Source organism: Phalacrocorax carbo, chromosome 8 (assembly GCF_963921805.1).
Source record: "Phalacrocorax carbo chromosome 8, bPhaCar2.1, whole genome shotgun sequence".
NCBI lineage: Eukaryota > Metazoa > Chordata > Aves > Suliformes > Phalacrocoracidae > Phalacrocorax > Phalacrocorax carbo.
The window spans coordinates 25,611,004-25,631,823 of NC_087520.1; the positions used below are offsets into that span (position 1 = coordinate 25,611,004).

General features: G+C 44.9%; 1 protein-coding gene across 6 annotated transcripts in view; it reads right to left on the reverse strand.

Annotated features, from left to right (window-relative positions):
• Positions 1-20,820, reverse strand: part of NECAB2 (N-terminal EF-hand calcium binding protein 2) — an 86,646-nt gene that overhangs the window by 20,942 nt on the left and 44,884 nt on the right. For 4 of the 6 annotated variants that reach the window (XM_064459312.1, XM_064459313.1, XM_064459311.1 and 1 more), the window contains exons 4-5: positions 4,747-4,772; positions 1,161-1,258 (exon numbers count right to left, since the gene is read on the reverse strand). In XM_064459312.1, the coding sequence (XP_064315382.1) occupies positions 1,161-1,258; positions 4,747-4,772 (124 nt within the window). The remainder of the gene's footprint in view (positions 1-1,160; positions 1,259-4,746; positions 4,773-20,820) is intronic. The other 2 variants (XM_064459315.1, XM_064459316.1) reach the window with 1 other exon arrangement.

Here is a 20,820-nt window from a genome sequence, read left to right on the forward strand (position 1 = left end):
AGAAGGCAGATCTCAATTTGGATTACTCAGAGGAGGGCTGGACTTGACTTGGGAAGTCCTTACAGGTGCTTGGAAAAAGCAAAACCTCCTTGGCTTCGTCCTCAGTGCACCATATTACTGCTCCCCAGTGAAGAGAAAGACTACTTTTCTCTCATTGTGGAACAAAAGAATGATGCAAATATGGTTGAAGGTAGAAGAGGGAGAAGGACTGATTGTTCTGAGGTAATAAATATCACTGATAAAGCCCAGCTACTTTAAGTGCCATGGAAAGGACAGGAAAATGTTCTCAAAGGAACAAGAGGTCTATAAACATTTCTCTCCTGGTAAGACACGAAATTAATGCTTTATCTGGTACATCAGCTCAGATTTTCTAGGTATTCATACATAAACTTCCATACGTGTCTTGATCAATGCCACTGTCTAGTAGTCCATTACTAACAGTATAATTAAGGTACATGGTAGATTTTTTAAGAAGCTGGGGGTACTCTGCACATATAAAATGGGACATTATGTCTTAGGTTTGGTGCCTGCATGATTCCCCTGTAGTCCTTCAAACACACAGCCCTCTAGTCTCTAACACAGCAGCTGCGCACATGAGCATTTCTGGAATTCAGGATGCCTTCCAACATGGAATCTGTATTTAATGGCAGCTCTATATTATGAGGTTTCCAAAAGCATTCCCAATGTCACTAACAAGAACTCATGCATTCAACATCCCACCCAAGAGACCCATGGGCTGTGTTGTCTAAAGACAATTGGAGTACCTTCATGCTTCAGGCAACACAGAGCATGAGCCATGGCAAAGCCAAGACCACCTGTCAGACTTGGGAAGGGTGCTGAGAAGATGCTCTGCCACAAAGCCTCCATGCCACCATCTACTGCACATGACATTGGCACCTTCATTCACAATCTCACCAAGATTTTCAAGATTTCTCTGCTGTTAACACACACACACACCCCCACACACCCACACCCACCCCAAAAAAATCCACTGTTGTCATGTTGCTGTGATGATCCACTTACTGCACAAATGCAATAGCGTGAGGAGACAACACTGCTGAATAGGATGAAGACCTTCAGAGTTAGATGGTCTGTTAACATAACATTTGCACCATTTGCTCCAAGCCCATGGAGCACACAGTGCAATAAGGAGGACTCACCCGTTTGGTGTAGTCCATTGCCTTCAGGATGGAGAGGTTCAGTGTCTCCAGGGAGGCCAAGACATCTTCGTAGTCTCCCATGTGGTCAGCAAAATAGTCTGGGAAAACCGAGAGGGACATGATGGGAACTGTTGATATAACTTAATGCTTCAAGGCTACGTGACACAGCAAGGTCTATTTACTGGTGGAAAGGAAAACCTAGGAGAGTGGTTTCAAGTATACTTTTATATTCTATATCCTGAGCCAAAGTCACAGCTTGTCCTGCAGAGATGGGAAGTGGTGAAATTCCCATTAAGTTTGGGACCGCTGTAAAAAAAGAGATGTAAGGCACAGTAGCTCTCATGGAAAATAGCTTAGCAGATGCTTTATTTCCATGCCCACTTCTGCATTTGACTGTATCTTGGCTCTTTCCCTCCTATTACCAACACAGAAGGAGAAGTCTCAAAAGAAATCCCCTTTCCATTCCCTTGACAGTCTTTACTTGACAGTCAAGCATCCAAATACATGCAGGTTCACCCCAACTTGTATGAGCTGAGACTGATCTTACATATTTCTTTACATTTCACCACATTTGCCCCTCACCCCACAATCACAGGTTGCACAGGCTTCTGAGAGCAAAATACGCCTTGAAAGGAAGAGAATGGAGCTGAAAGCTGGGCCCAAAAGCACATGTTCTCCACAGAGTGGGAGTCCACACTTCCTTCGTGCCATCCTCATCCCTCCTGCAGGAGGGGTGATCTGTGCCAGGCTGCACCACAGCTCCAGCAGTGGCCAGACACAATCCCAGCTGCTCTTTACTGATGCAAAATACAGCCAAAATTGGCATGTTCCCACACAGCCAATGGCTCCATGACAGATATGAGCCCTGGTGCAGTTTTGTGCATGAGCTAGAGAGTCCTGAAATTCACTGTTCACAATGGAAACAGTGAGAAGTAAAGCACAGCAGTGAGGTGTGCAGTGAGTTTGCAGTGTAGATGTGAAGTTACCAGGTTCCTGGGTGACACAGACTACAGCTAAAAGCTGTTCCTTAAAAGCCACTGGCGCCGTTTTCCTGAACACTAAGACACAAAGCTTCATACTGAGGTGACATCTCTGTGGAATGCAACAAGACATAAATTCCAGGAAACAATCCCATTAATTAGGTTCTTTTGGCTTAATTAGAAGTGTCTATTGCTATTTACAGCCTGAGAACATATCCAAGGGGAAGAAGATTTTGGCAGAAACTGGAATGTCACAGCATGACTGACATCAGCTGTTTGCTGTTCCATGATAAGCCAAACAGCTTGTTCTCACTGCAGCGTGTTTATTTGTGTCATTCTTATTACTTTACTTGGGAAAGAAAAACTGAGCAGATCTTAAAGGTAAAGATTTTTTTTAAGTCCTGAAATGAAAAGCTGGGCACATACATTTCAGGAGCAGTGAGCTGCTGTGGGCAGAGCACTGTCCTTAAGACTGACCAAGGAGCACCTGGGAGAAGAACAACATTGACTTAACCAAAGCATTCAGTTCTACTGTTTTAGCCTTATTTATTCACGTCAGCATCTGAGATGAGCTCTTCCTAGCCTACATGGTTCCTGCTCATGGCTCCCACACATCTGTAGAAAGCAATGGAATCAATGCTCAGATGAGTATCACTGCAACCTGGGGCTAGTGTGGGAGGTGGTGGGTGCCCCCCACCCAACTCTCCGCAGCAAAGCCATCACCCACCACCCTGGTAGTCTGCAATGAGTCAATGTGCTTGTAGAGTACACCTCAGTTCGCCGGACAGCTTGTACTGTTGGATGCAACGCCCATGTTTCATTTAAACTGAGAGATGGCAGGTACAATTTGGTAGCTGTACTCACATTTTCTGGGTGTATTAAGCGCTCCCAGCTATGATGGGGAGCTCCTCTGGGGGTAAGGGGCTACACAACCATGTTCAAGTCAGTCTAGGTGCTGTGATTGTTGCATTCATTGGCAGGAAAAAAATTTCCCAGAACTTTCTAAGATGCTACCTCATACAGTTTAAGCCATATCAAATTTCTCATATAAGCTGCAGGGCTCAAGAAATCCTTTTTAAGATGCTCGCAATGTTTTACAACACACAACCCATTTCAAGAGCGAGACCACAGCTTCCATTTTGCCAAAATGAGGTTTTACCTTTAAACTAATAGAAGAGCAGCAAGCAAATAAGAAATTGCAGGCAAGGGCAGGTATTCAGCAGATGAGGGATCTTGCACTGATTGATCCTTCCTCTGGCTTCCCACAGGAGATGATGGGTTTATCTCCCTCCTCTCCTGGCAGCTTCACCCCCGGGAGAGGTGACAGCATGGGTGACACTGGGTGGCAGTCATGTGATTTTCTGATTTTATCAGACTGATGGAGAAAGCAGGGTGAGGCCAAATAACAATGTTACTACCCCTGTATTTCCTGGAAAAGTTGATGGTACAAACTGTGGGGTTTTCGTTTTTGGGTCAGCTGGCAAGGACACCTAACACAATGAGGAAGGAGTGATGGGAACAGGCCCATCATATCGTCAGCAAACTAGAAGGATTTTATGAAAGGCTTCATTTCTTGCATATCAAAGCAACAAGAAGTGGGATAACCAGCTGAAAGGCTGCTGCTTTTGCTTCAGGTTTGAATGCTCAAAATCCTGTGGGGTGCTGCAGTGAGAAAGGCAGGGTGTGGGCAGGGGTTAAGTACACTGGGAGGAGAGAAACCCTAGGCAATGTCCTAGAGCAGGCAGACCTGCAGGCTGCAATGGACAGAGGGGTCTTAAAAGTATCGGGAGTAATGCCTGGTCCTGGCACAGGTGCCCCGGCAAGCACCTTTCTGGCTGTGCAACCTGCTCCCAGCCAGGACGCTGAAGGCTGCACTTAGTGGCAAATTGATGAAGACCTGCCGAGGTGGCTTTATACGTTCTGCATCCTAGCATGGTAAGGGAGGAGAAAAAACAGATGAGCCCTCTGCAAGGCCACACACCTCTGTCTCCCCACCCCCTCCCAAAAAGCTGGGGCACAGGAAACTTTTCCCAATACCAAGTGTCCATGGAAAAATACACCTGAGTGAGCAGCAGGAGCCCCATGCACGAGGCACCTCCCATTGAGGCAAAGCCCGTCAGAAATCCCAGCAGGAAATATTCCCCTTTTGGTCAAGGTGTGGGATGAAACTACCAGAGATTTTCTTTTCAGACTTTAATTTCTGTAAGCTGTGGGAGGTGCAGCAGAGGTGATGTACACCTTAGGAAGCCTGCTGGGAAACACGAAGGTTTGCTTAAGGAGAAACATATTATGAGTATTGCAGAGGGATACTGGTTTATTGAACTTCAGAGTGGAGCTGGAAGCCATTGTCAGAAATTAAACTCCATCTTGTTATTGAATGGGAGCCAGGTGCTCCGCTCAGCTCTGACCCAGTTTGTGTTGCAAGAAAATGAAGAAAAGTTTTGCCAATTTTCCTGTGGAATAAGGGGCGAAGTAGCAGAAGTGCTGAGGCACCCCAGCTCCACAGCCATCATGGCACTGCCAGCTTTGTAAAGGTTTCATGCATCCTTCAAAAGCACACATGCACATATCAATTGCTTTTGCCTGAAGAGAGAGACCGCACTCACCGCACAGCTCCTTAGTGTCCACATTGCTGGAAGAGGGGCGTGATGAGGCAGTAGAGGAAGCAGGAAAAAAAGAGAGAGAAAGATAATTTTAATGTAAAGGACAGACGAAGGCTACAGTTAGGATTTCTGCAGCCTTAACCCCAGATACCCACCTGCAACGTCACCCATCCCCTCAGCATCCCCGCAGCCACCAGCGGGGACAGCATAAGGAGAAGGCAATGGTTGGAGCCATTCAGGGCATCCACACACCTCTGCATCTTTGGCATCTGTGCAGTTGGGATGGGTTCACATGTTATTTTGGATATTCTCTGAGGGGAAAATAGGGACCTGTGCCTATGTGGGACCTGGCACAGCAACTCCTCTGCCCTCCTCCCAAATATCCATCCTGGCAAGGGACCTGATGCAGCACAGGAATGTGCTTGTTCCCATTTGCTCAGAATAAAAATTTGCAAAATTTACTTTTCCAGGTGGATCAATTCTCCTGATTCTGCCCCTGTGAAGCATCCATGGGGCTGTGCACAGTTCCTGCCCGGGACTCCCTCTGGACAAAATTGCACAATTACTTCTTAATACATGAACATTTATAGTTTATGTAACGACATCTCAACAGACAACCTGCTCAGGAAATAAAGATTGCTGCTAATCTCTTTGTGCCTCAGATTCCCACACAATTATTAGTGCCATTCAACACTGGAATGATCTCTTAATAGAATTATGTTTTATCAATCTATTTATGTCCTGGTAAGTATTTCTTTAACTAAACTCATCCCTGCACTGTCTGACCTGTCAACATAAGTGGATTAGGGTAAGAGGTGTTTTCAATACGACTTCCATTAGCAGCTTCCTCCCACAGCCCTGCCCCAGACCCTGAAGTCTTCCTGACCGTTTGCCCATGCCTTGACCAATAGGTCTGCTCCCAGCCTGCAGGACCTGGGCTCTTCCCTATCTCCATGACCTAAGCTTTCACTTGCTGCTGGCCCTCTTTTGGGATGAGATATCCCTCTGAAGGGATGCTGCGTGGTGGGAAAGCATTAATCTGGGATTGCTCTTCACTACTAAGGCCACACTTGATCCCTGTCATTGAGGACTCACTACACAAAGCGCTGTGCTTTTGCAGCAAGCTGAAGTACCCAGAAAAATCTCATCTTTTGCCATGTCCTGCAGCAGGCTTAGACTCCATGTGAGCGGAGCAGCCTTGCTGGGCTGTGCATGGCAGTGGGACAGGGCACAGGCTGCATTTCCCACTCAAATAGCATTATCAAGAGAGCTTTTGATTTAGCAGAGAGACTAATACAGGAGATTTTTTCTATTTAGGCTCTGCATGCTAAGATGCAAGTTCCTGCAGATCAGGGTCCTGTTGGCCTCTCACTAGATTAATTTCATCCCCTAGGTGCATTAGCCAGGTGCACTACAGTTAAGCAGAAACACGTGTGTGCTGGTGATATCTGGGGACGAAATACCCAAATTCACAGTGCCATCCATGCCTGGGTTCTCCCCAAGAGCAGAGTGACAGTACCGAGGACTCCTTCCCTGCCACTTCTGAGCTGTGGGACCTGCTGGGCACTGGAGGCAAAGAAGAACATCTCAATCCTGTGAGATGCTGGCTGCCAGAAAGGTGCCACCCGACCTGTCTCATGCTATAAAATAACATGTTACTAAATCACACACCCTGTTGGGTAACTGATGTCTGTCGTGGTATTAAAAAAAGTCTTCTCTGATCTCAGACACCTTCGTGGTGCAGGTCACACAACATAGCAGCTGCTGGCAGCAAAATGTGCTGGCACAAGCTTCAGCTGAAGGTCTGGGTGGCACATGCATCTCTCTGTAAAATGAGCTTTCACAATACTATATCTTAATTCTCTCAGAGATTTATCACATTCCTCAAACCCTGGAATTACTTCACTGAATCCTACAAAATCCCCCAGGGGTGCTGAGAGCTCAATTTCCCTGACTTGATGTTTTCATGCCCAAACCCACTGAATATGCAGATCCTAAATGCTAGCCAAAAGAGCCAACTCCTGACCGAATAGTCCACAGCACTTCAGCAGCATGTGATTGCTAACATGGAGCCACAGCAAGTCACAGGCACAGAAAATTCATATGGGGAAGAAACCCAGAAGGTGCATTTCCAACAGTGGCACAGCCCCATGCCTGCCCGAGGACCACGGTCAGTCTTTCATCAAAACTCTTGTCAACACAGAGCCTGGGAAGTCAACTGATACTCTCAGGCCCATGCACATGAGTAGTTTTTACATCAGCATCACCCACGAAGTGCTTAAATAATATTTTTCAGAAGCCAGTTAGTGTTTATAAACACCTACTAAAGCGGTTATGGGTTTGCAGCTCAGGCACGTTACTGAAAAAAAAAATTATATTGTTGTATTCCATGTGGTTTTGCATTGTAATAATCGATCTACTGCTGACAAAAATGGTCTTTTACTTCCTCACATCCTGCCGTCATATTATTTAACTTAATTGTGCTTGAATGTTAACTTGGCTGAGAAGCTGCTTTTAATTTTAAGCCATCTTGCATTAAGAATAAACCTAATTTAAAAAATTACTTAATTCATAAGCTGACTTAATTAAAAATATTATAATGCTCAGATGAAAATTTGTAAGTAGAAATCAATGGGTACTTGAGCATGACCCATGGCATTTCCTAGGATGTTTCCATCCTGCAGGAGTATGCCCATCAGGATCATCGCTGACGTGCAGCCACGTCCTCACCTGTGTTACAAGGGGTTTTGCTGCCCAGCATGGGCACTGCACAACCAAACATGCAATGCAAGGGATGTGCAATACCCAGCTACACAACAATTTACAAGCTACTCCAGTAGTTTAATGCTTTAGTAATGAACCACCCCATGGGTTATGCCACTAGGATTTTTTTGTGATGCAAATATTCAGGATTTGGGTTTCAAGCTTCATGAAACAGAAGGTGGTGGCTCCCCACAAATACCCTCGCTGTCCCTAACCCTTCGCCCCAGCACTGCCCTTCAGAGGCTATTTTGGAGCGGTCATATATCACAAAGCTCTTTGACACGAAAACTTTTAGGTGAGAATTAGTTACCAATTTTTTTTCAGCTACCAAATATTCAATGTTCCCATAAGCCACAATAAACTAAAAAGAAAAATCACATCAAGTTGTTCTCATTTTTTTTCAGGAAAAAAAAGGAAAAAAAAATCTTTGAGCTTTCAGAAGACGTGGCTGTAAATTAGCTTTTAATTTTAAGCATTCTTACATTAATAGTATCACTAATTGAAGAACTTATTGAAGCCAAAACCCAACTAACTAAGCAGAATATACAGAATATAATAATGTTCAAGTGAAACTTTAAATTAAGAAATAGTTAAAGAATTCCATCTTACACAGTTTTTTTCTGCGTAGTAAAGCAGCTTCTATCCAATCTCTTTCCAAAACAAAAGCCTTTCTTTCAAAATAGAAAAAAAAAAAATCAAGAAAATCCAAGTCTTTTTTGTGTTAGGACTTTTTCTCTGTTTTCCAACCAATAAAGTTGTAACATGGAGCAGCACAACCTTGCATCCCCAGTCTTGCTGGGGATGTGCACTCTTTGAGATTACTTTCCAAGGCAAAGATATACTTTGGAGATCCTCCATTTGCCACCTGGGACCTAATTTCTCCATAGAAATACCAACCAAACATGAGAACTCAGTTTTCAACCTAGAGCATCTTCTTAAAAATTAGCATCCAAGCCATAAACTATTTTGCCCACATAAAGGAATGTTTATTGCTCACCACCCACCACCATTTAAATACACTGGGATAACTTGATCAGATAAACATATTGGCAATATGGAAATAGTTTTCCCTGCTGGTTTGCATCCAACTATTTCAAAGAAAAAGAAAAGTCCTCAAAGCATGATAGTCCTCCCTCGTATGTGGGAGTTTAAAGAGCATCAACCATGGTGTGGGAGCGTCTCCACAGTGGGCTAAATTAGGTGAATTTGCCCAGAGAGTCATTACTGCTGCACAACAAGCAAGAGGAGGAGGCTGCCCAGAGTAATCGCTGTGCCTCCTGTGTACTCCAGAGAGAAATACATTTCTCCTCCAAAAACCCCACCCAACCTTAAAATGCAAGCAAGCAGCTTGATGAGCACCTGAGCTAACAAGGATCCCTAGAAAGTGGCCTCTTTGCCCCACCATATCTCTGCAGATTATCCAGTGGATGAGCTTTTATCAGAGTTGTCCTTGTACTGACTTTCTGCTACTTTTCCATCGGTTCAAAGCACTTATCCACTTTTTTCCTTCTCTACCTGTCTTTCTTGAAGCACCTTGCCATTTTTGAAACTTTGTTGCAGGGTAAGGTGGGGTGGCAACACCAGACAGAAGGGACGTTCCAGCAGAGTGCCCAGCAACCCAGGGATTACAAACTCAAGCTGAGCATCTTGGCAGCCAGATCTCCGAGTGTGTGCTGGTCCCGCCCATAACCTCCAGGTCTTAGGTCAGAAGCTCCAGCTACATTGATCCAGATCAGCCCAACAGTTTGAGTGAATCTGCATTTTTCCCCACAGGAAAAAAATGGTCTTTCTGGAAAATTGCCGTCATGATTATTCGCTCTAGCTCTTAACAAGCAAGTCTGGTGTGGCACAGCACTTAAAAGGGTTACCCAGAGAGCATCCCAGGAGGTCTTCAGGACTTGGCATGGCAAAGCCAGGGATTTCCTGGTCCAGTGCTGGTGATGGTCCCACTACTAGGGACTAAGAGCCCTGCAGAGGTCCCTTCCAACCAAAACTACCATGAAGCTACCACCCAGCATCTCTCCCTCTCTTTCCCAACACCTCCCTGACTCCCTAAGGAAAGGCTGATGGCCTCTGACTTGCTGTTGTTAATGCATTTCTCCAGGCTTCTCTCCGATTATAGAGAGGAGCAGGAAAGTTATCTCAGAACAGAAAAGGTGGAGGAGCAGAGTGTGAAATCCCCTTCTTCGGTTCCAGCTCAGCCAAGGGAAGATGCCGGAGGCTCTCCCAACAGGGTGGCACAATCAAAAACATAATGGGAATTCAGAAGTTGCAAATATATCAAAGTCTCATCTTCACAGCGTATTTCTCATGCAAATAGCTGCCTGATGTGCTGCTCAAATGCCACTCAACACCTGATCTGTTTCAGCTGAAGATAATAGCCCATTTACTTGGGCAGATGGAAGGTTTGCATCAGCAGCCACATGGCTTAGTTATTTCACAAGCACAGAAAATTGAAGTTTTGCTGAAATCACGTTCTACTTTTATTTCCATCTTCAAGTCACAGCTTTGGATTTGCTATGAGGCTTCAAACGAACATGGGAACAAATTATCCTCTAGCGTTAGCCACCTGCAAAACTCATTTTCATTTAGGAAAAACTAAAACCCAACATGTTTAGCTGGAAAGTATTATTGTATCTGATGATGATACGCCTTCTAGTCCCAGCAGCGACAGCACTGCATTATCTCAACACTTCAGAAGTGTAAAATGTACATCCAGATGCCTACTAAAAGGTCACAGATGGTCACTCTTGATTATTAGTTTCTGAACTCAAAGAAACATTTTTATACAAACCCCGGACTGAGAGAAGTTATTCCAGGCAGAGCAAGAGAAATACCAAATACTGGATGGCAGCCAGCAGCCAAATAACAACTTTGATTCTAAAGAACTAAGCAACTTTCCAAGCCCATCATCATATTCTTCTGGAGAATCCCACTAAATCCTTCCCGAGACCTACCCAAGTACCTCCTTCACCTGTCCACTCACTTAAAAAAACCCCACTCTTATGGTATGAAGTAAAATAAGACTTCCAAAATCTGAAATGCCACATTATAAACAGCATGCCAAGGCTGTCCAGGACCAGAAATGTATCCAGCTAGCTGCACCTTTGAATGACATAGACAGGCAAGTATTCATAACATACGTCAGTTTTGGCCTTAATTTCTCCAAAGCACTGGTACCACAGAGAAGAAAAGACAGAGGCAAAGAACTGCCCAGAAACAGAGAAGCAAAAGGAGGATTTTGTATTAAGTCTTCCCGTATAGATTTTGTATTACAAAGAGCCTCATCACTTATGGTGCACAATTTGGGATTACAACAGATTCTAGGTACTCTGGGAGACAATCTCTTTCCTCCTACTTGCGCTTGCTATTGGCAGGATTTCCGTTCACCAGTTTGAAGGCTGAAGTCTAGTATCCCCAAAGATGTTTTGCCTACCTAAACCAGTGTGCAGCTCCTTCCTGCTCCTTGCACCGCTTTCCTCTGGATTTAGGCAGATGATGACCAAGACAGGGATAGTTTCGCATCTTTTCCATACTGCATAGCCACCATGGCTAATGCCACTCAGTAAGACAGAAGGTGAGCAGCACTGGGGCTGCACAGCAAACCTGTATTCAGACCCACTGAATAGTAATATTTTTATATTAATATTTTCATATGGCTTTCTGTGCAGCTCTTTGTCTTGATAAGCCATCTATATTATCATTAATACAGACACTGCCCAGATCCAGTTTTCAAACCATAAGCCTACGTTCATCAGAAATGTCAGCGCCCAAAGCCATGTGCTCTGCACCATGCACTGTGCTCCGGAGCACTGAGGCAGCACAGTCCTCATTAGAAACCAGTGGAAAACACTGACTTTTCAAGGTAAACTGAACTGACCTTCAATATGTCAAGCACAGTAAACCTGGCAGGCTCAGGACAAAACATACTGCTTTACTCATCCTGCTTCAAGGTTGTTCCCCCCCCTACACAAGAAGTCCCCATGAAGCTGTCACACAGGGAAGCCAGGAAAGATCTGCTTTGCCTGCAGAAACACAGAGAGAAACCATGAGGTCCTGATTCCCTGCTGAGCACCAGCAGGAAGGGCTCTCACTGCCCAAACCAGACAAAAAGCATCTCAGATATCCACATCTGTGGTTTCAGCATCACCAAAGAGTGTCCTTTAGGTGACCTTCCAGCATGATGGGGAAGAGCAGCAGACAACTTTCATGCCCTTCCCCTCCTTTGTCCCTGATGTGGAGGCCTCTGGGCAGACCCATGAGGGTGGCTGGTGGCTCTCCTGGGGACAGTCACACCCTCAGTGAAGTGCCACATAGACTTACGGCCACAGTACAGCCCAGGGTGTAGGGTTTACAACCAGGCCTGCTCACTAGTATCCTTCCCACCATGCCAGAAGGTGCTGAGTTTACCTTGAAGCAGCTTTCATACCTCCGCAACAAGGTTATGTTCTGTGTTAAAAAGGCTATTCTAGCTCTGATTGCGAAGGAAAAGGACAAAAAAAAAAAAAAGAAAAGGTAGCACTGAATACTAACTCCTAATTGATTCATCATGATGCTGAAGCCCACAGGTGGGCAGCACACTTTGGGGAGCAACAGGTCCGAAAAAGCCTGGACTTGCTCCAAAAAGTCTGCCATGCCCAAGTGCAGATGTCCTGCCTGGCGGCATGTTGCAGAATAGCGGTTGCCATAGTACTTGGCGCGAGCAGTAATTAGGGATGTGACAGAAAGTTGTGTTCTCTAGCCAATGACGTGCATGCAATTGTGTTTTCCTTGTAGCAGTAAAAACCTTGTAAAAATTATGTGAAGAGGCTAGTAAACTTGTGAATCTCTGAAGTCCAAAATCATCAAAGCTGAGGTACAGACAGAGCAGCCGAAGGGATCTCTACCTACCCTGACCCCCTCTCGGTGGCTGGTCTTCTCCCATGGGATCCATCCCCACCTCTCCCCACAGAGCCCCTTACCTCAGCCATGGTTTCACACTCTACCATCCTTGGGGAAAGGCTTTTGGTGTAGATTTTTCTGAGTTTGGAAAGGGGAAAACTCTTCTGCAATGATGGCTCACACTTTCACATGCATTCTGATTCCCGTGGCCGTGGGCTGAGCACAGGGTGCCAAGGTATGATGAGCACAAGGCCAATATACGCAAGCTGGGGCTCGGTTTGGTGATAATGCCTGCTAGCAGCAATATTCCTCCTTTTGCTCGTGCAGCTGATAAAATGAACATGGGCACTTTGTCAAGGTGGGGAAGATGAATCACTTCTCATTCAGCAGCACAGCTCTCAGAGTTTGCATTTCCTTTCAGGGAATCAATGCGTACCATAAAGATAGAGACCATTACAACATAGCACATTATTTGCTTAGTTTCTTTTTTAAACACTCCCACCTGCTGCTGTATTTCAAGGCCAGTTCAGCTCCTCACTCCCTTGGCATACTGATTTATTCTGCAGTCATGGACAGCTATGAAGCACTGGGTGGGTGTTAGGTGGTGGCCTAACGCCAGCCTGCCCTGTGCAAGCCTCTGTGCAACCTGATTTCCTACCTACAGCTGCAGGTATGGGTCTGAAATAGCACAGTGAAGACCCCAATTGCCTCTCCCACATCCTCACAAAGTCCCAAGATGCAAACCATCCCTGATGCAGACCAGATGCTTTATTTCATTAGTGGTTTCAAAACAACTAAAATAACATTTTCTGTGTGATTAAGTATTTGACAGAACAAAACACTCAGCTCAAATCATCAAGGGCACCAAGCCTCAAGCAATCAAGAATGAATATTGGTAAAAATGAAACAAATGTTCTGGATGCTGTTGGAAAACATGTTTTAAGCTCTCACTTGTTAAAGTAGAAATAAATGTTACTTTGAAAAACGGCAGGGGCAATAAACAGGCACATGCGAAGCACCACATGCGAAGCACCAGACATTTGTTCATTCATCAGCAACTGCAATATGGCATTTCAGGCTGTCAGTTGGTGCTAGACTGTCCTGATTTGTCACACAGCTCCAGAGCCAGGGTACCGGTGATGAGCTCAACATCAGTGAGGGTCTGCCCTTCCTGCTCTATCGCTTCTATAAATTAACATCAAAAATACAGCATAAAGGTGAAATTTTCCATAAAAGTGCTGATCATGAATCAAAATCCCCAAAGTCCATGGAGTGCAAGAGAAGTTCAAGGCAGAGGCCGCTCTCCCTGCCTGTCCTCAGCGAAGGATGGCACCTTGGTGCCCATGGCCACCCCAAAGAGGCACTGCGGGGTTGGGGACAACACAGCCTTCTGCAACTCAGTTGTGGGCAGGGGGAATTTTTTTTTCCCCCTCCATATCCTATTGGGCCACCCAGGATCTGCATGTTAAGAGCAAAAATTGGTGGGGTTGTTTCTGCCCATGAAAGAAAAGGTTGGGTGATTAAGGCGTGCTCCTCTTGCATCTCTTTTTGTACCTTGTAAAACCATTTCACAGTCTATTAAAAATAATCAACATCATCTCTCTCTACTTTGTCAGAGGTATCCAGAACCTCAAACTACTCACTTACAGAAGAAAAATCTCTTGAAAAGATCATAAAAACTCCAAACAAGACAACAACACAATAAAATGCCTGTTTACACTGTAATTGATATCCTGAAAAATATATCAATCCAGCACACTGATTTACTAAGCTTAATGCAACAGTTGGTTTCTAAGCACAGTCATCACCTGAAATCAAACAGGCATTTAGTACAGCACTAAACATTTGCAAGTCTCTGCATGTGCCAAATCCCTAATAAATTGCACCTGAACGCTCAACTTTTTTGGAGGGATGACTTGATGTCAAAAGCATCACTCTGCCCACGAGTACATCAAAGAAAAGAGAAGGCAGGTTTAATTACAGCCTACAAGTAACTTAGCTGCTAGGAGGGATGGCACTTCCAGATTTATTAAGTTGCTGATTATTATATACACACTTGGGTCCAGTGTGTATATACACTGGGTTATATCAGCACTCGCTTAATTTATCACCAGACAGTGCCAGGCAACACTGGGACTATAAAACTTGGAAGGATGGGCTGTACACACCATGGCCAGCACAGAGGCAGCACAAGCGACCCATTTGCATAGGGTATTTCCACCAGCTCCGCTTCTGAAATAGCATGAATTTTTTATATATTTCCATCATGTTGCACTGAGATAATTGATTATTTAATTTTGGCACCCTGGCCCCATGCAGAGCCAATATATTCTGCCTGTGTCCTGCACCGCAGCTTACTTTAAACCAAGCCCTTTGTTTCATGTATGTGTTTCTGAACAGTAAGTACGGCAATTACATCTGGGTTAATAACGCATCAAGTTTGCTGCGAGACTTGTTCAAATTGATCAGCCTCAAGATAGACTTTTAAATACCAGCTGTTTGTGATGCATTTGGACCACTCTGTAATGTCAGCTCTGTTACCGGGGTAGTTAGTGAAACTATTTTGGTTTTGTGTAACAGGGATCCTCTGTCTACAGAAAAATATATATTTAAAAAAAAAAAAAAAAGAGTAAGGAAGAGAATGGTTTCAACCTATGATGCTCACTTAAGAAATCACAACACTGCTTTCCTGTTGCAGAATGCTCGATAAAGTGCTTTAAAAAACAAAGAAACAGAAAGTTGACTAGATGGGCTCCCATCCACCGCTCTACCTTTGAACCCACAAGTGTTTTTCCAGTCTGGTCAGCTCAATGTATTTTCCCAGCTGCTTTGTTAAAAGGCAAGAGCATTCACAAGCATGTCATCGTCCCATCAAATATCACTGCAGGGAAGTTGAGGGCCCTTGCAAAACCAGCGTGGCTTTTCAGTGCCCACTATGACAGGAACAAGAACACAACAGGTGTGGGAATGTGGTGATAAACCAGTTGTAAAGGTGGAACAGATTTGTGCATTTGTAACAGGGACTGGAAATCACTGCTGGGATTTCAGAGCGGTACCATGCTGGACCCTGCAGGGCTGAGTTACCCAGAGAAGAGCTCCTTGCAACTGTTTGACTGAACACCCTTGCTCTGTTGTGGTACTGGTGACCTGGCCCTCCCTGGGCAAGAAAGCTAAGGCATGCCATGATTTTTCACCTTCACAGAGGCAGGCTAATGGCACCAATAACTCTCTGTGGCTTGCAGCAAAGATACTAGCTTTAGCGGTTTTTTTCACAAACTTCCTTCCACTTCTTAGCCCTCTCTTATCCATCAAAAGAAGTAATCACTTATGCATGTTTTTAACCTCTCATTATTTCTTTTAGCTCAATTTTCAAAGCAAACCATTGAAACAATGGAACAGTCCTTCCTTTTTTGGGGGGGAGGAGAGGGTGTCTTAGGCTTTTTTGCACAAACTGACAACAGTATAAGTCAGTCAGAAATGGTTTTTTTTGCCTATTTCTACTTGATAGCCTGGACTAACCTGATTTCCATTTGTAATCTCTGTAATATTTAACTGCAAAGGAGACAAACTAATTGTTCTGAGCTCAGCTGAATGATGTGCTAATTGCCAGAAGCAAATGGTAAGACATTGAGAGCATGAGTTAAAATTAAATCAGCTTCCTCCTCCTTTTAAATTTTGCAGGTATCTTCATTATCACAAAGTTCTACCTAGGAAAGGAAGAAATCAGAGCAACAAACATGCAGGTTGGGATACACAACAGCTGGGACATGTGATACATAAGAGGTAACCCCTGCATGCTGTTGCCTGTGTTTTCCCCATATCTTTGCTTCTCATGTATCTCTTCTGCCGCTGAAAAATGATCTAAAAAACCGCTCCCCAAATTCAGTCCCAAGGCAGACAACTTGCTCTGCCTACCAAGCAACAGCTGGACACATCTGCTGCTTGACCATGGTGTCCTGCGCACACATATTGAGAAAAAACACACAGATACATTTATAAGACTGGAGCTTAAATTAAACACTTCATTCTCTTTGAATGCCTCCATGTCTCGAACACAAGCAGCTGATTAGAATTAAATATCTTAGTCATTTTTATTATTTTAATGCAAGATCTTGGTATCTTCCCATTCCCTAGGAAAGAAAACCTCTGATGCAGAATAGCCCTGTATAGTCCAAAAAATAAGCTGCTGAGCCTCAGTCCCAGGTAGAAAACCCTCCAGTATGATACTTTTCCACTCCATTTGCACAGACAAACCCTTCCCCTGTTCCTTGCCCTTTGCAGTAAACACCAGCCCTCTGCTCCCAGCTCCAGTCTGTCTTGCTGCCAGTATTGAACAGGCTCCCTCCAGGGACCCTGCCAAGAGGCTGCCTGGGAAAACACCTGGAAAATAAGATTAGAAATAGAAAATGTTCTCAAATGTTTTTTCAAACAAGTTTCTGTGCAGTTTTTCCAGCTTCATGCTTCTCCTGATGCCCTTCCCAGTGAGAGATTTTTTTTAAAAGCTCCTTTCCTTTGTGAGCCTGAGATGTTTTGTAGCTCTATCAGCACACAGCTGCTGAGCACCAGCTTAGGCACCAAGTATTTCTTCACTTTAATGAAAAGTAGAGCAGAGTATAGTGTAAGTGACATGTCGGCACAGAGGAGAATAAGCTAGGACTCAAAAAACATCTTCCACATAAACAGAAATAACAAAATCCACCAAATGCCCACGCTCTTGAGAGCCAGAAATTAGAGCCAGACATATAATTTTTGTGCAATCATTTTGTCCCTTTCAGAAGAGACAAGAACTGTCTTCTTGAATCAGTTAATCAAAATCTCAGCTGATTATACCATCCATAGTTTGTTTCCCAGAGAGCTAATTGAGAACATTCAATATTCAAAGTTTAAGTTGGTTTCAATAGGCACATCCATCTCCATGGCATGGGTTTCGGCTCCCAGATGAATCCGGCACCCCACTGACTCAGGTTTCCAATGCAAATAGCCAAGATTAAGGAGGGGGAGAAAAAAAACAGGGAAAAATTACTCAATCATAATCATCTTTGTTCCTTGCCCAAGAAGTGGAAGTACTTTCTGTTCAACTTTGAGAGGACTGGACTGCAGAGGCCTGGAAAAAAGCATGGGCAGCATGAGCTAAAGCCCACAGCGTGAGTGTCCTAACACCAAAGGACACCAGGCCTGATGCGGTCTTGTGGGAAGGCAAAGCATCTCAGAGGGTATGCCTTGGGGGGACGGTGGTATCCAAACATAGTGGTAACAACAGGCCTTTTCCACCAGAGGAAAATATTTACTGGAGCAGAAGGACAGCAGGCTGCTGCATGATCGAAGGCACTGAAGGTATCCAGGTCTGGAGAAGGGTTGTGTGCTGGAAGGAGGGTGTTGAGAACCTCATGTTCACTTGTGGTTATGTGAAGCTCCATTTCTGCCCAGGTTAACAGCTGGACCACAAGGTTTAGCTTTAGCTTGCACACATCAAGCTTCCTTGCAAGCTGTTTTTGCTGCTTGCTGTCAGCTTGAGAACAGATTTTGAGCTCCTTTGCCTTTGTCTCTGACCCCTCCAGAATGCTACATTGCTCTTATACAATACTAAAAGAGGAGTTTACAGAGCTCAGACTGCCACTGAGCCAGAGAGCTGCAGGACTCCTACCAAAATGTCTTCCTTTGGCTCCTCTCATGGGGAACATCATCAGTCCAGACCCCCAGCTATGCCAACAGCACCTTGCCAGCACCTCTTCTCACTCTTTGGGTGCTGCTCAGCATTGTGGAGCATTAAGCTCCATAGGCACAGGCACTGGGTCTTATGTGTTTGCAGAGTCTCTAATGTAAAACAATTTTGATCTCTGAGTATCAACACAATCGAAGTTATGGAGAAGTTAAATTCATCCATGCAAGCTATCAGCCCAATTTTGAGAGTTTCTGAGCCTTGCAAATACCCTGATGATGTTTGCAGAGGGTAGAAATCAGACAAGACCTAAGGGGGATTTTTCCTAGCTGAGTTAGAGGAGGAAGGGTACTAGAGAGACCTCCTTAGAGGTCTCTGCACTGGCACCGATGCTCTGCACACCTACCTCCAGCTTGAAACACACATCTTAAGCAAGTCACAACTGCAGGAGACAGCTCACTCCTGCTCGTATCCCTCATTAGCACTAACACAATCTTATCAGCTTCTCCTTGCAATTAACAGCCAGTGAAATCAGCCAATGAAATACAGATTTGTCCCTCCTCCTTTGCTCTGCTTCTATCAGCCTTAAGTGAGCGGCACTCACAGCCAGGCCCTGAGGAGCAGCTGCCCCAACCGTGATGGCCCAGGGATGGACAGACCTCAGCCAGGCGGGAGATTGCTCCCACCAGCAGCTAAACTTGGGATTGCAGCTGTTTAAACACTCCATGCAGGGCCAAGTATGCCCCATCTCCCTGCAAAAGCTCCCACCCAAGGTTCCCCCCCTGCCTGCACTGGCACTGTGGGCCTCTCAAAATGCTCGAGCTGAATCCACTGCTGGAAGCAGCACGGCTGTGCAGGCACAGCACTCTCCGGGCTGACACACTCCGCTTCACAGCAGGGCTAATTAGCACAGGCAATTGTTACCTGCTTCTGGGGTGGCCCTGAGCAGCCGTGCCTCCGCTCGCTCTGGGGTTGAACACAGCACTTGGCAGCTGCCCTGACTGTACCCCACTACATCCCTGCACTCCAAAGAGACACCAAATTACTCTGATTTATAATACAGTCCCCTGTGGCATCTGAGCAGCTGAGGTGTCAGGAAGGAAGGTGGTTCCATGTTTCTAGGAAGGATGTTCAGCATCCGAAGGTTCACATTTTCCCCTCCATCCCTCATCATTGCCCCTCTGAGTACAGCCCTATGTAACTACCCATGAAGGGCAGGAGGCAGCATGATGCCGAATGCGGTACTGGCTGGAGAACCTGTTCGTCTTTGGTTCTCCATTTGTCACAATTCTTCAGCAAAAGTGAGAGCCTGGGGAAGCCTGTGAAGGGCTTCTGAGAAGAGATACCACTTCTGTTAATTATCCTACGGGCACACTCTAACCTTTTCTAGTGTTTGCCACTGGAGAGAAGAGCTCATTTGGGGGGGTTGGGGGTGTGTGTGGAATAAAGCAATTAAAAGAATAGCTATAAGCCTAGCAAAGAGATAATAAACAACAGAGCAGCTGAATGCTAATGCCATGCTCTTGGCTCCTTGTGAATGGACCTGTACAGCTCTTTGGAGAAGTCTTGCTCCAGTGAGTGGATCTCTCCCCAAACGATTGTCCTCTGCAGCTATGAAAAATGTACAAGATATAAAAGGACTTTTTAAAATCCCCTGCCAGGACTAAATTAGTTTGGTCAACAGCCATGTCTGATGTCCCTCTGCTTTCACAAGGCCTGAGAGGTGCTCCTTTCTTCTGAGGGGATGCAGAGCAGGTGTAAGCACTGGCCCAGGGAGCTGGAGGAAGATGGGAACTGTGGGTCAGACAAAGCAAATTTCATCCAGTAGCAAAGTAACATTTTGAGAAGGTTTCATCTGGTCATTTGTGACCCTAAAACTGTTTGACTCTCCATTTGTAATGACTTTTTCCTTTTAAAGTTGATACATATTGTTAGAAAAGGTAAGAAAAGCTACAGGTAGTTCTTCAAATATAACAGGATTTCCCAGGTGAACATCAATCTGATGTTTTATAAAGCCCTGATCTGCCATTAAACCAAATATATATATCTCCAAATATGTGTCTGTGCAGATACATGTGTCATACTCATAATTTGTGTGATTCCAGTAGCATTGATATTAATTGTAACATATCATTACCTCCCCATTAATCTTCAGGCAGCTCCCCATAAGGCACTGCTGAAACCTCCTGAAATAGTAGCTAAAACCAATACTGAAAAACCACCTAGCAACCCCCTAGTTTTGGTTTTGCTCTGGCTGGGAGGAGGGAAGGAGGGTGGTCAGTGTGAGCAATGGAGAGGAAAATGCCATTTCATCATCGTTTTTAAGCAACAGTAGGTTTATGAATATAACTTTGTCAGAAAAACTATTGAAATATGTGACACATTTTACACGTTCCTTCTGCCAGATGAAATAACCAGCAATGATGGGACTTACAGTGCAGTCCTCACACCCTGCCATGGAAGCCAGGTTCTCTTACAGAGATACCGAGTAATAAAACCCCCGGGCAGGTGTTAGGAGCCCATGCCCACCATGCCACATCAGTAACCTTCTAAAGACACTTCCCAGGCAGTCAAAAAGAAAGAAGGAGCCTCATTAATGCCCCTGGGCTATTTTGGGCTGTCTCATTTCAGTTAAGCATCTTCCTAACTGCACTTTGCTGCCAATGAGGTGTTTCACTGGGGAACTGTAATCCCCAAGACAGAAGCACGCACTCCTCCACCTGCAGCAAGTCACAACTGACTCCCCACAGCAGCACAGCTAATCCTGCATCTGT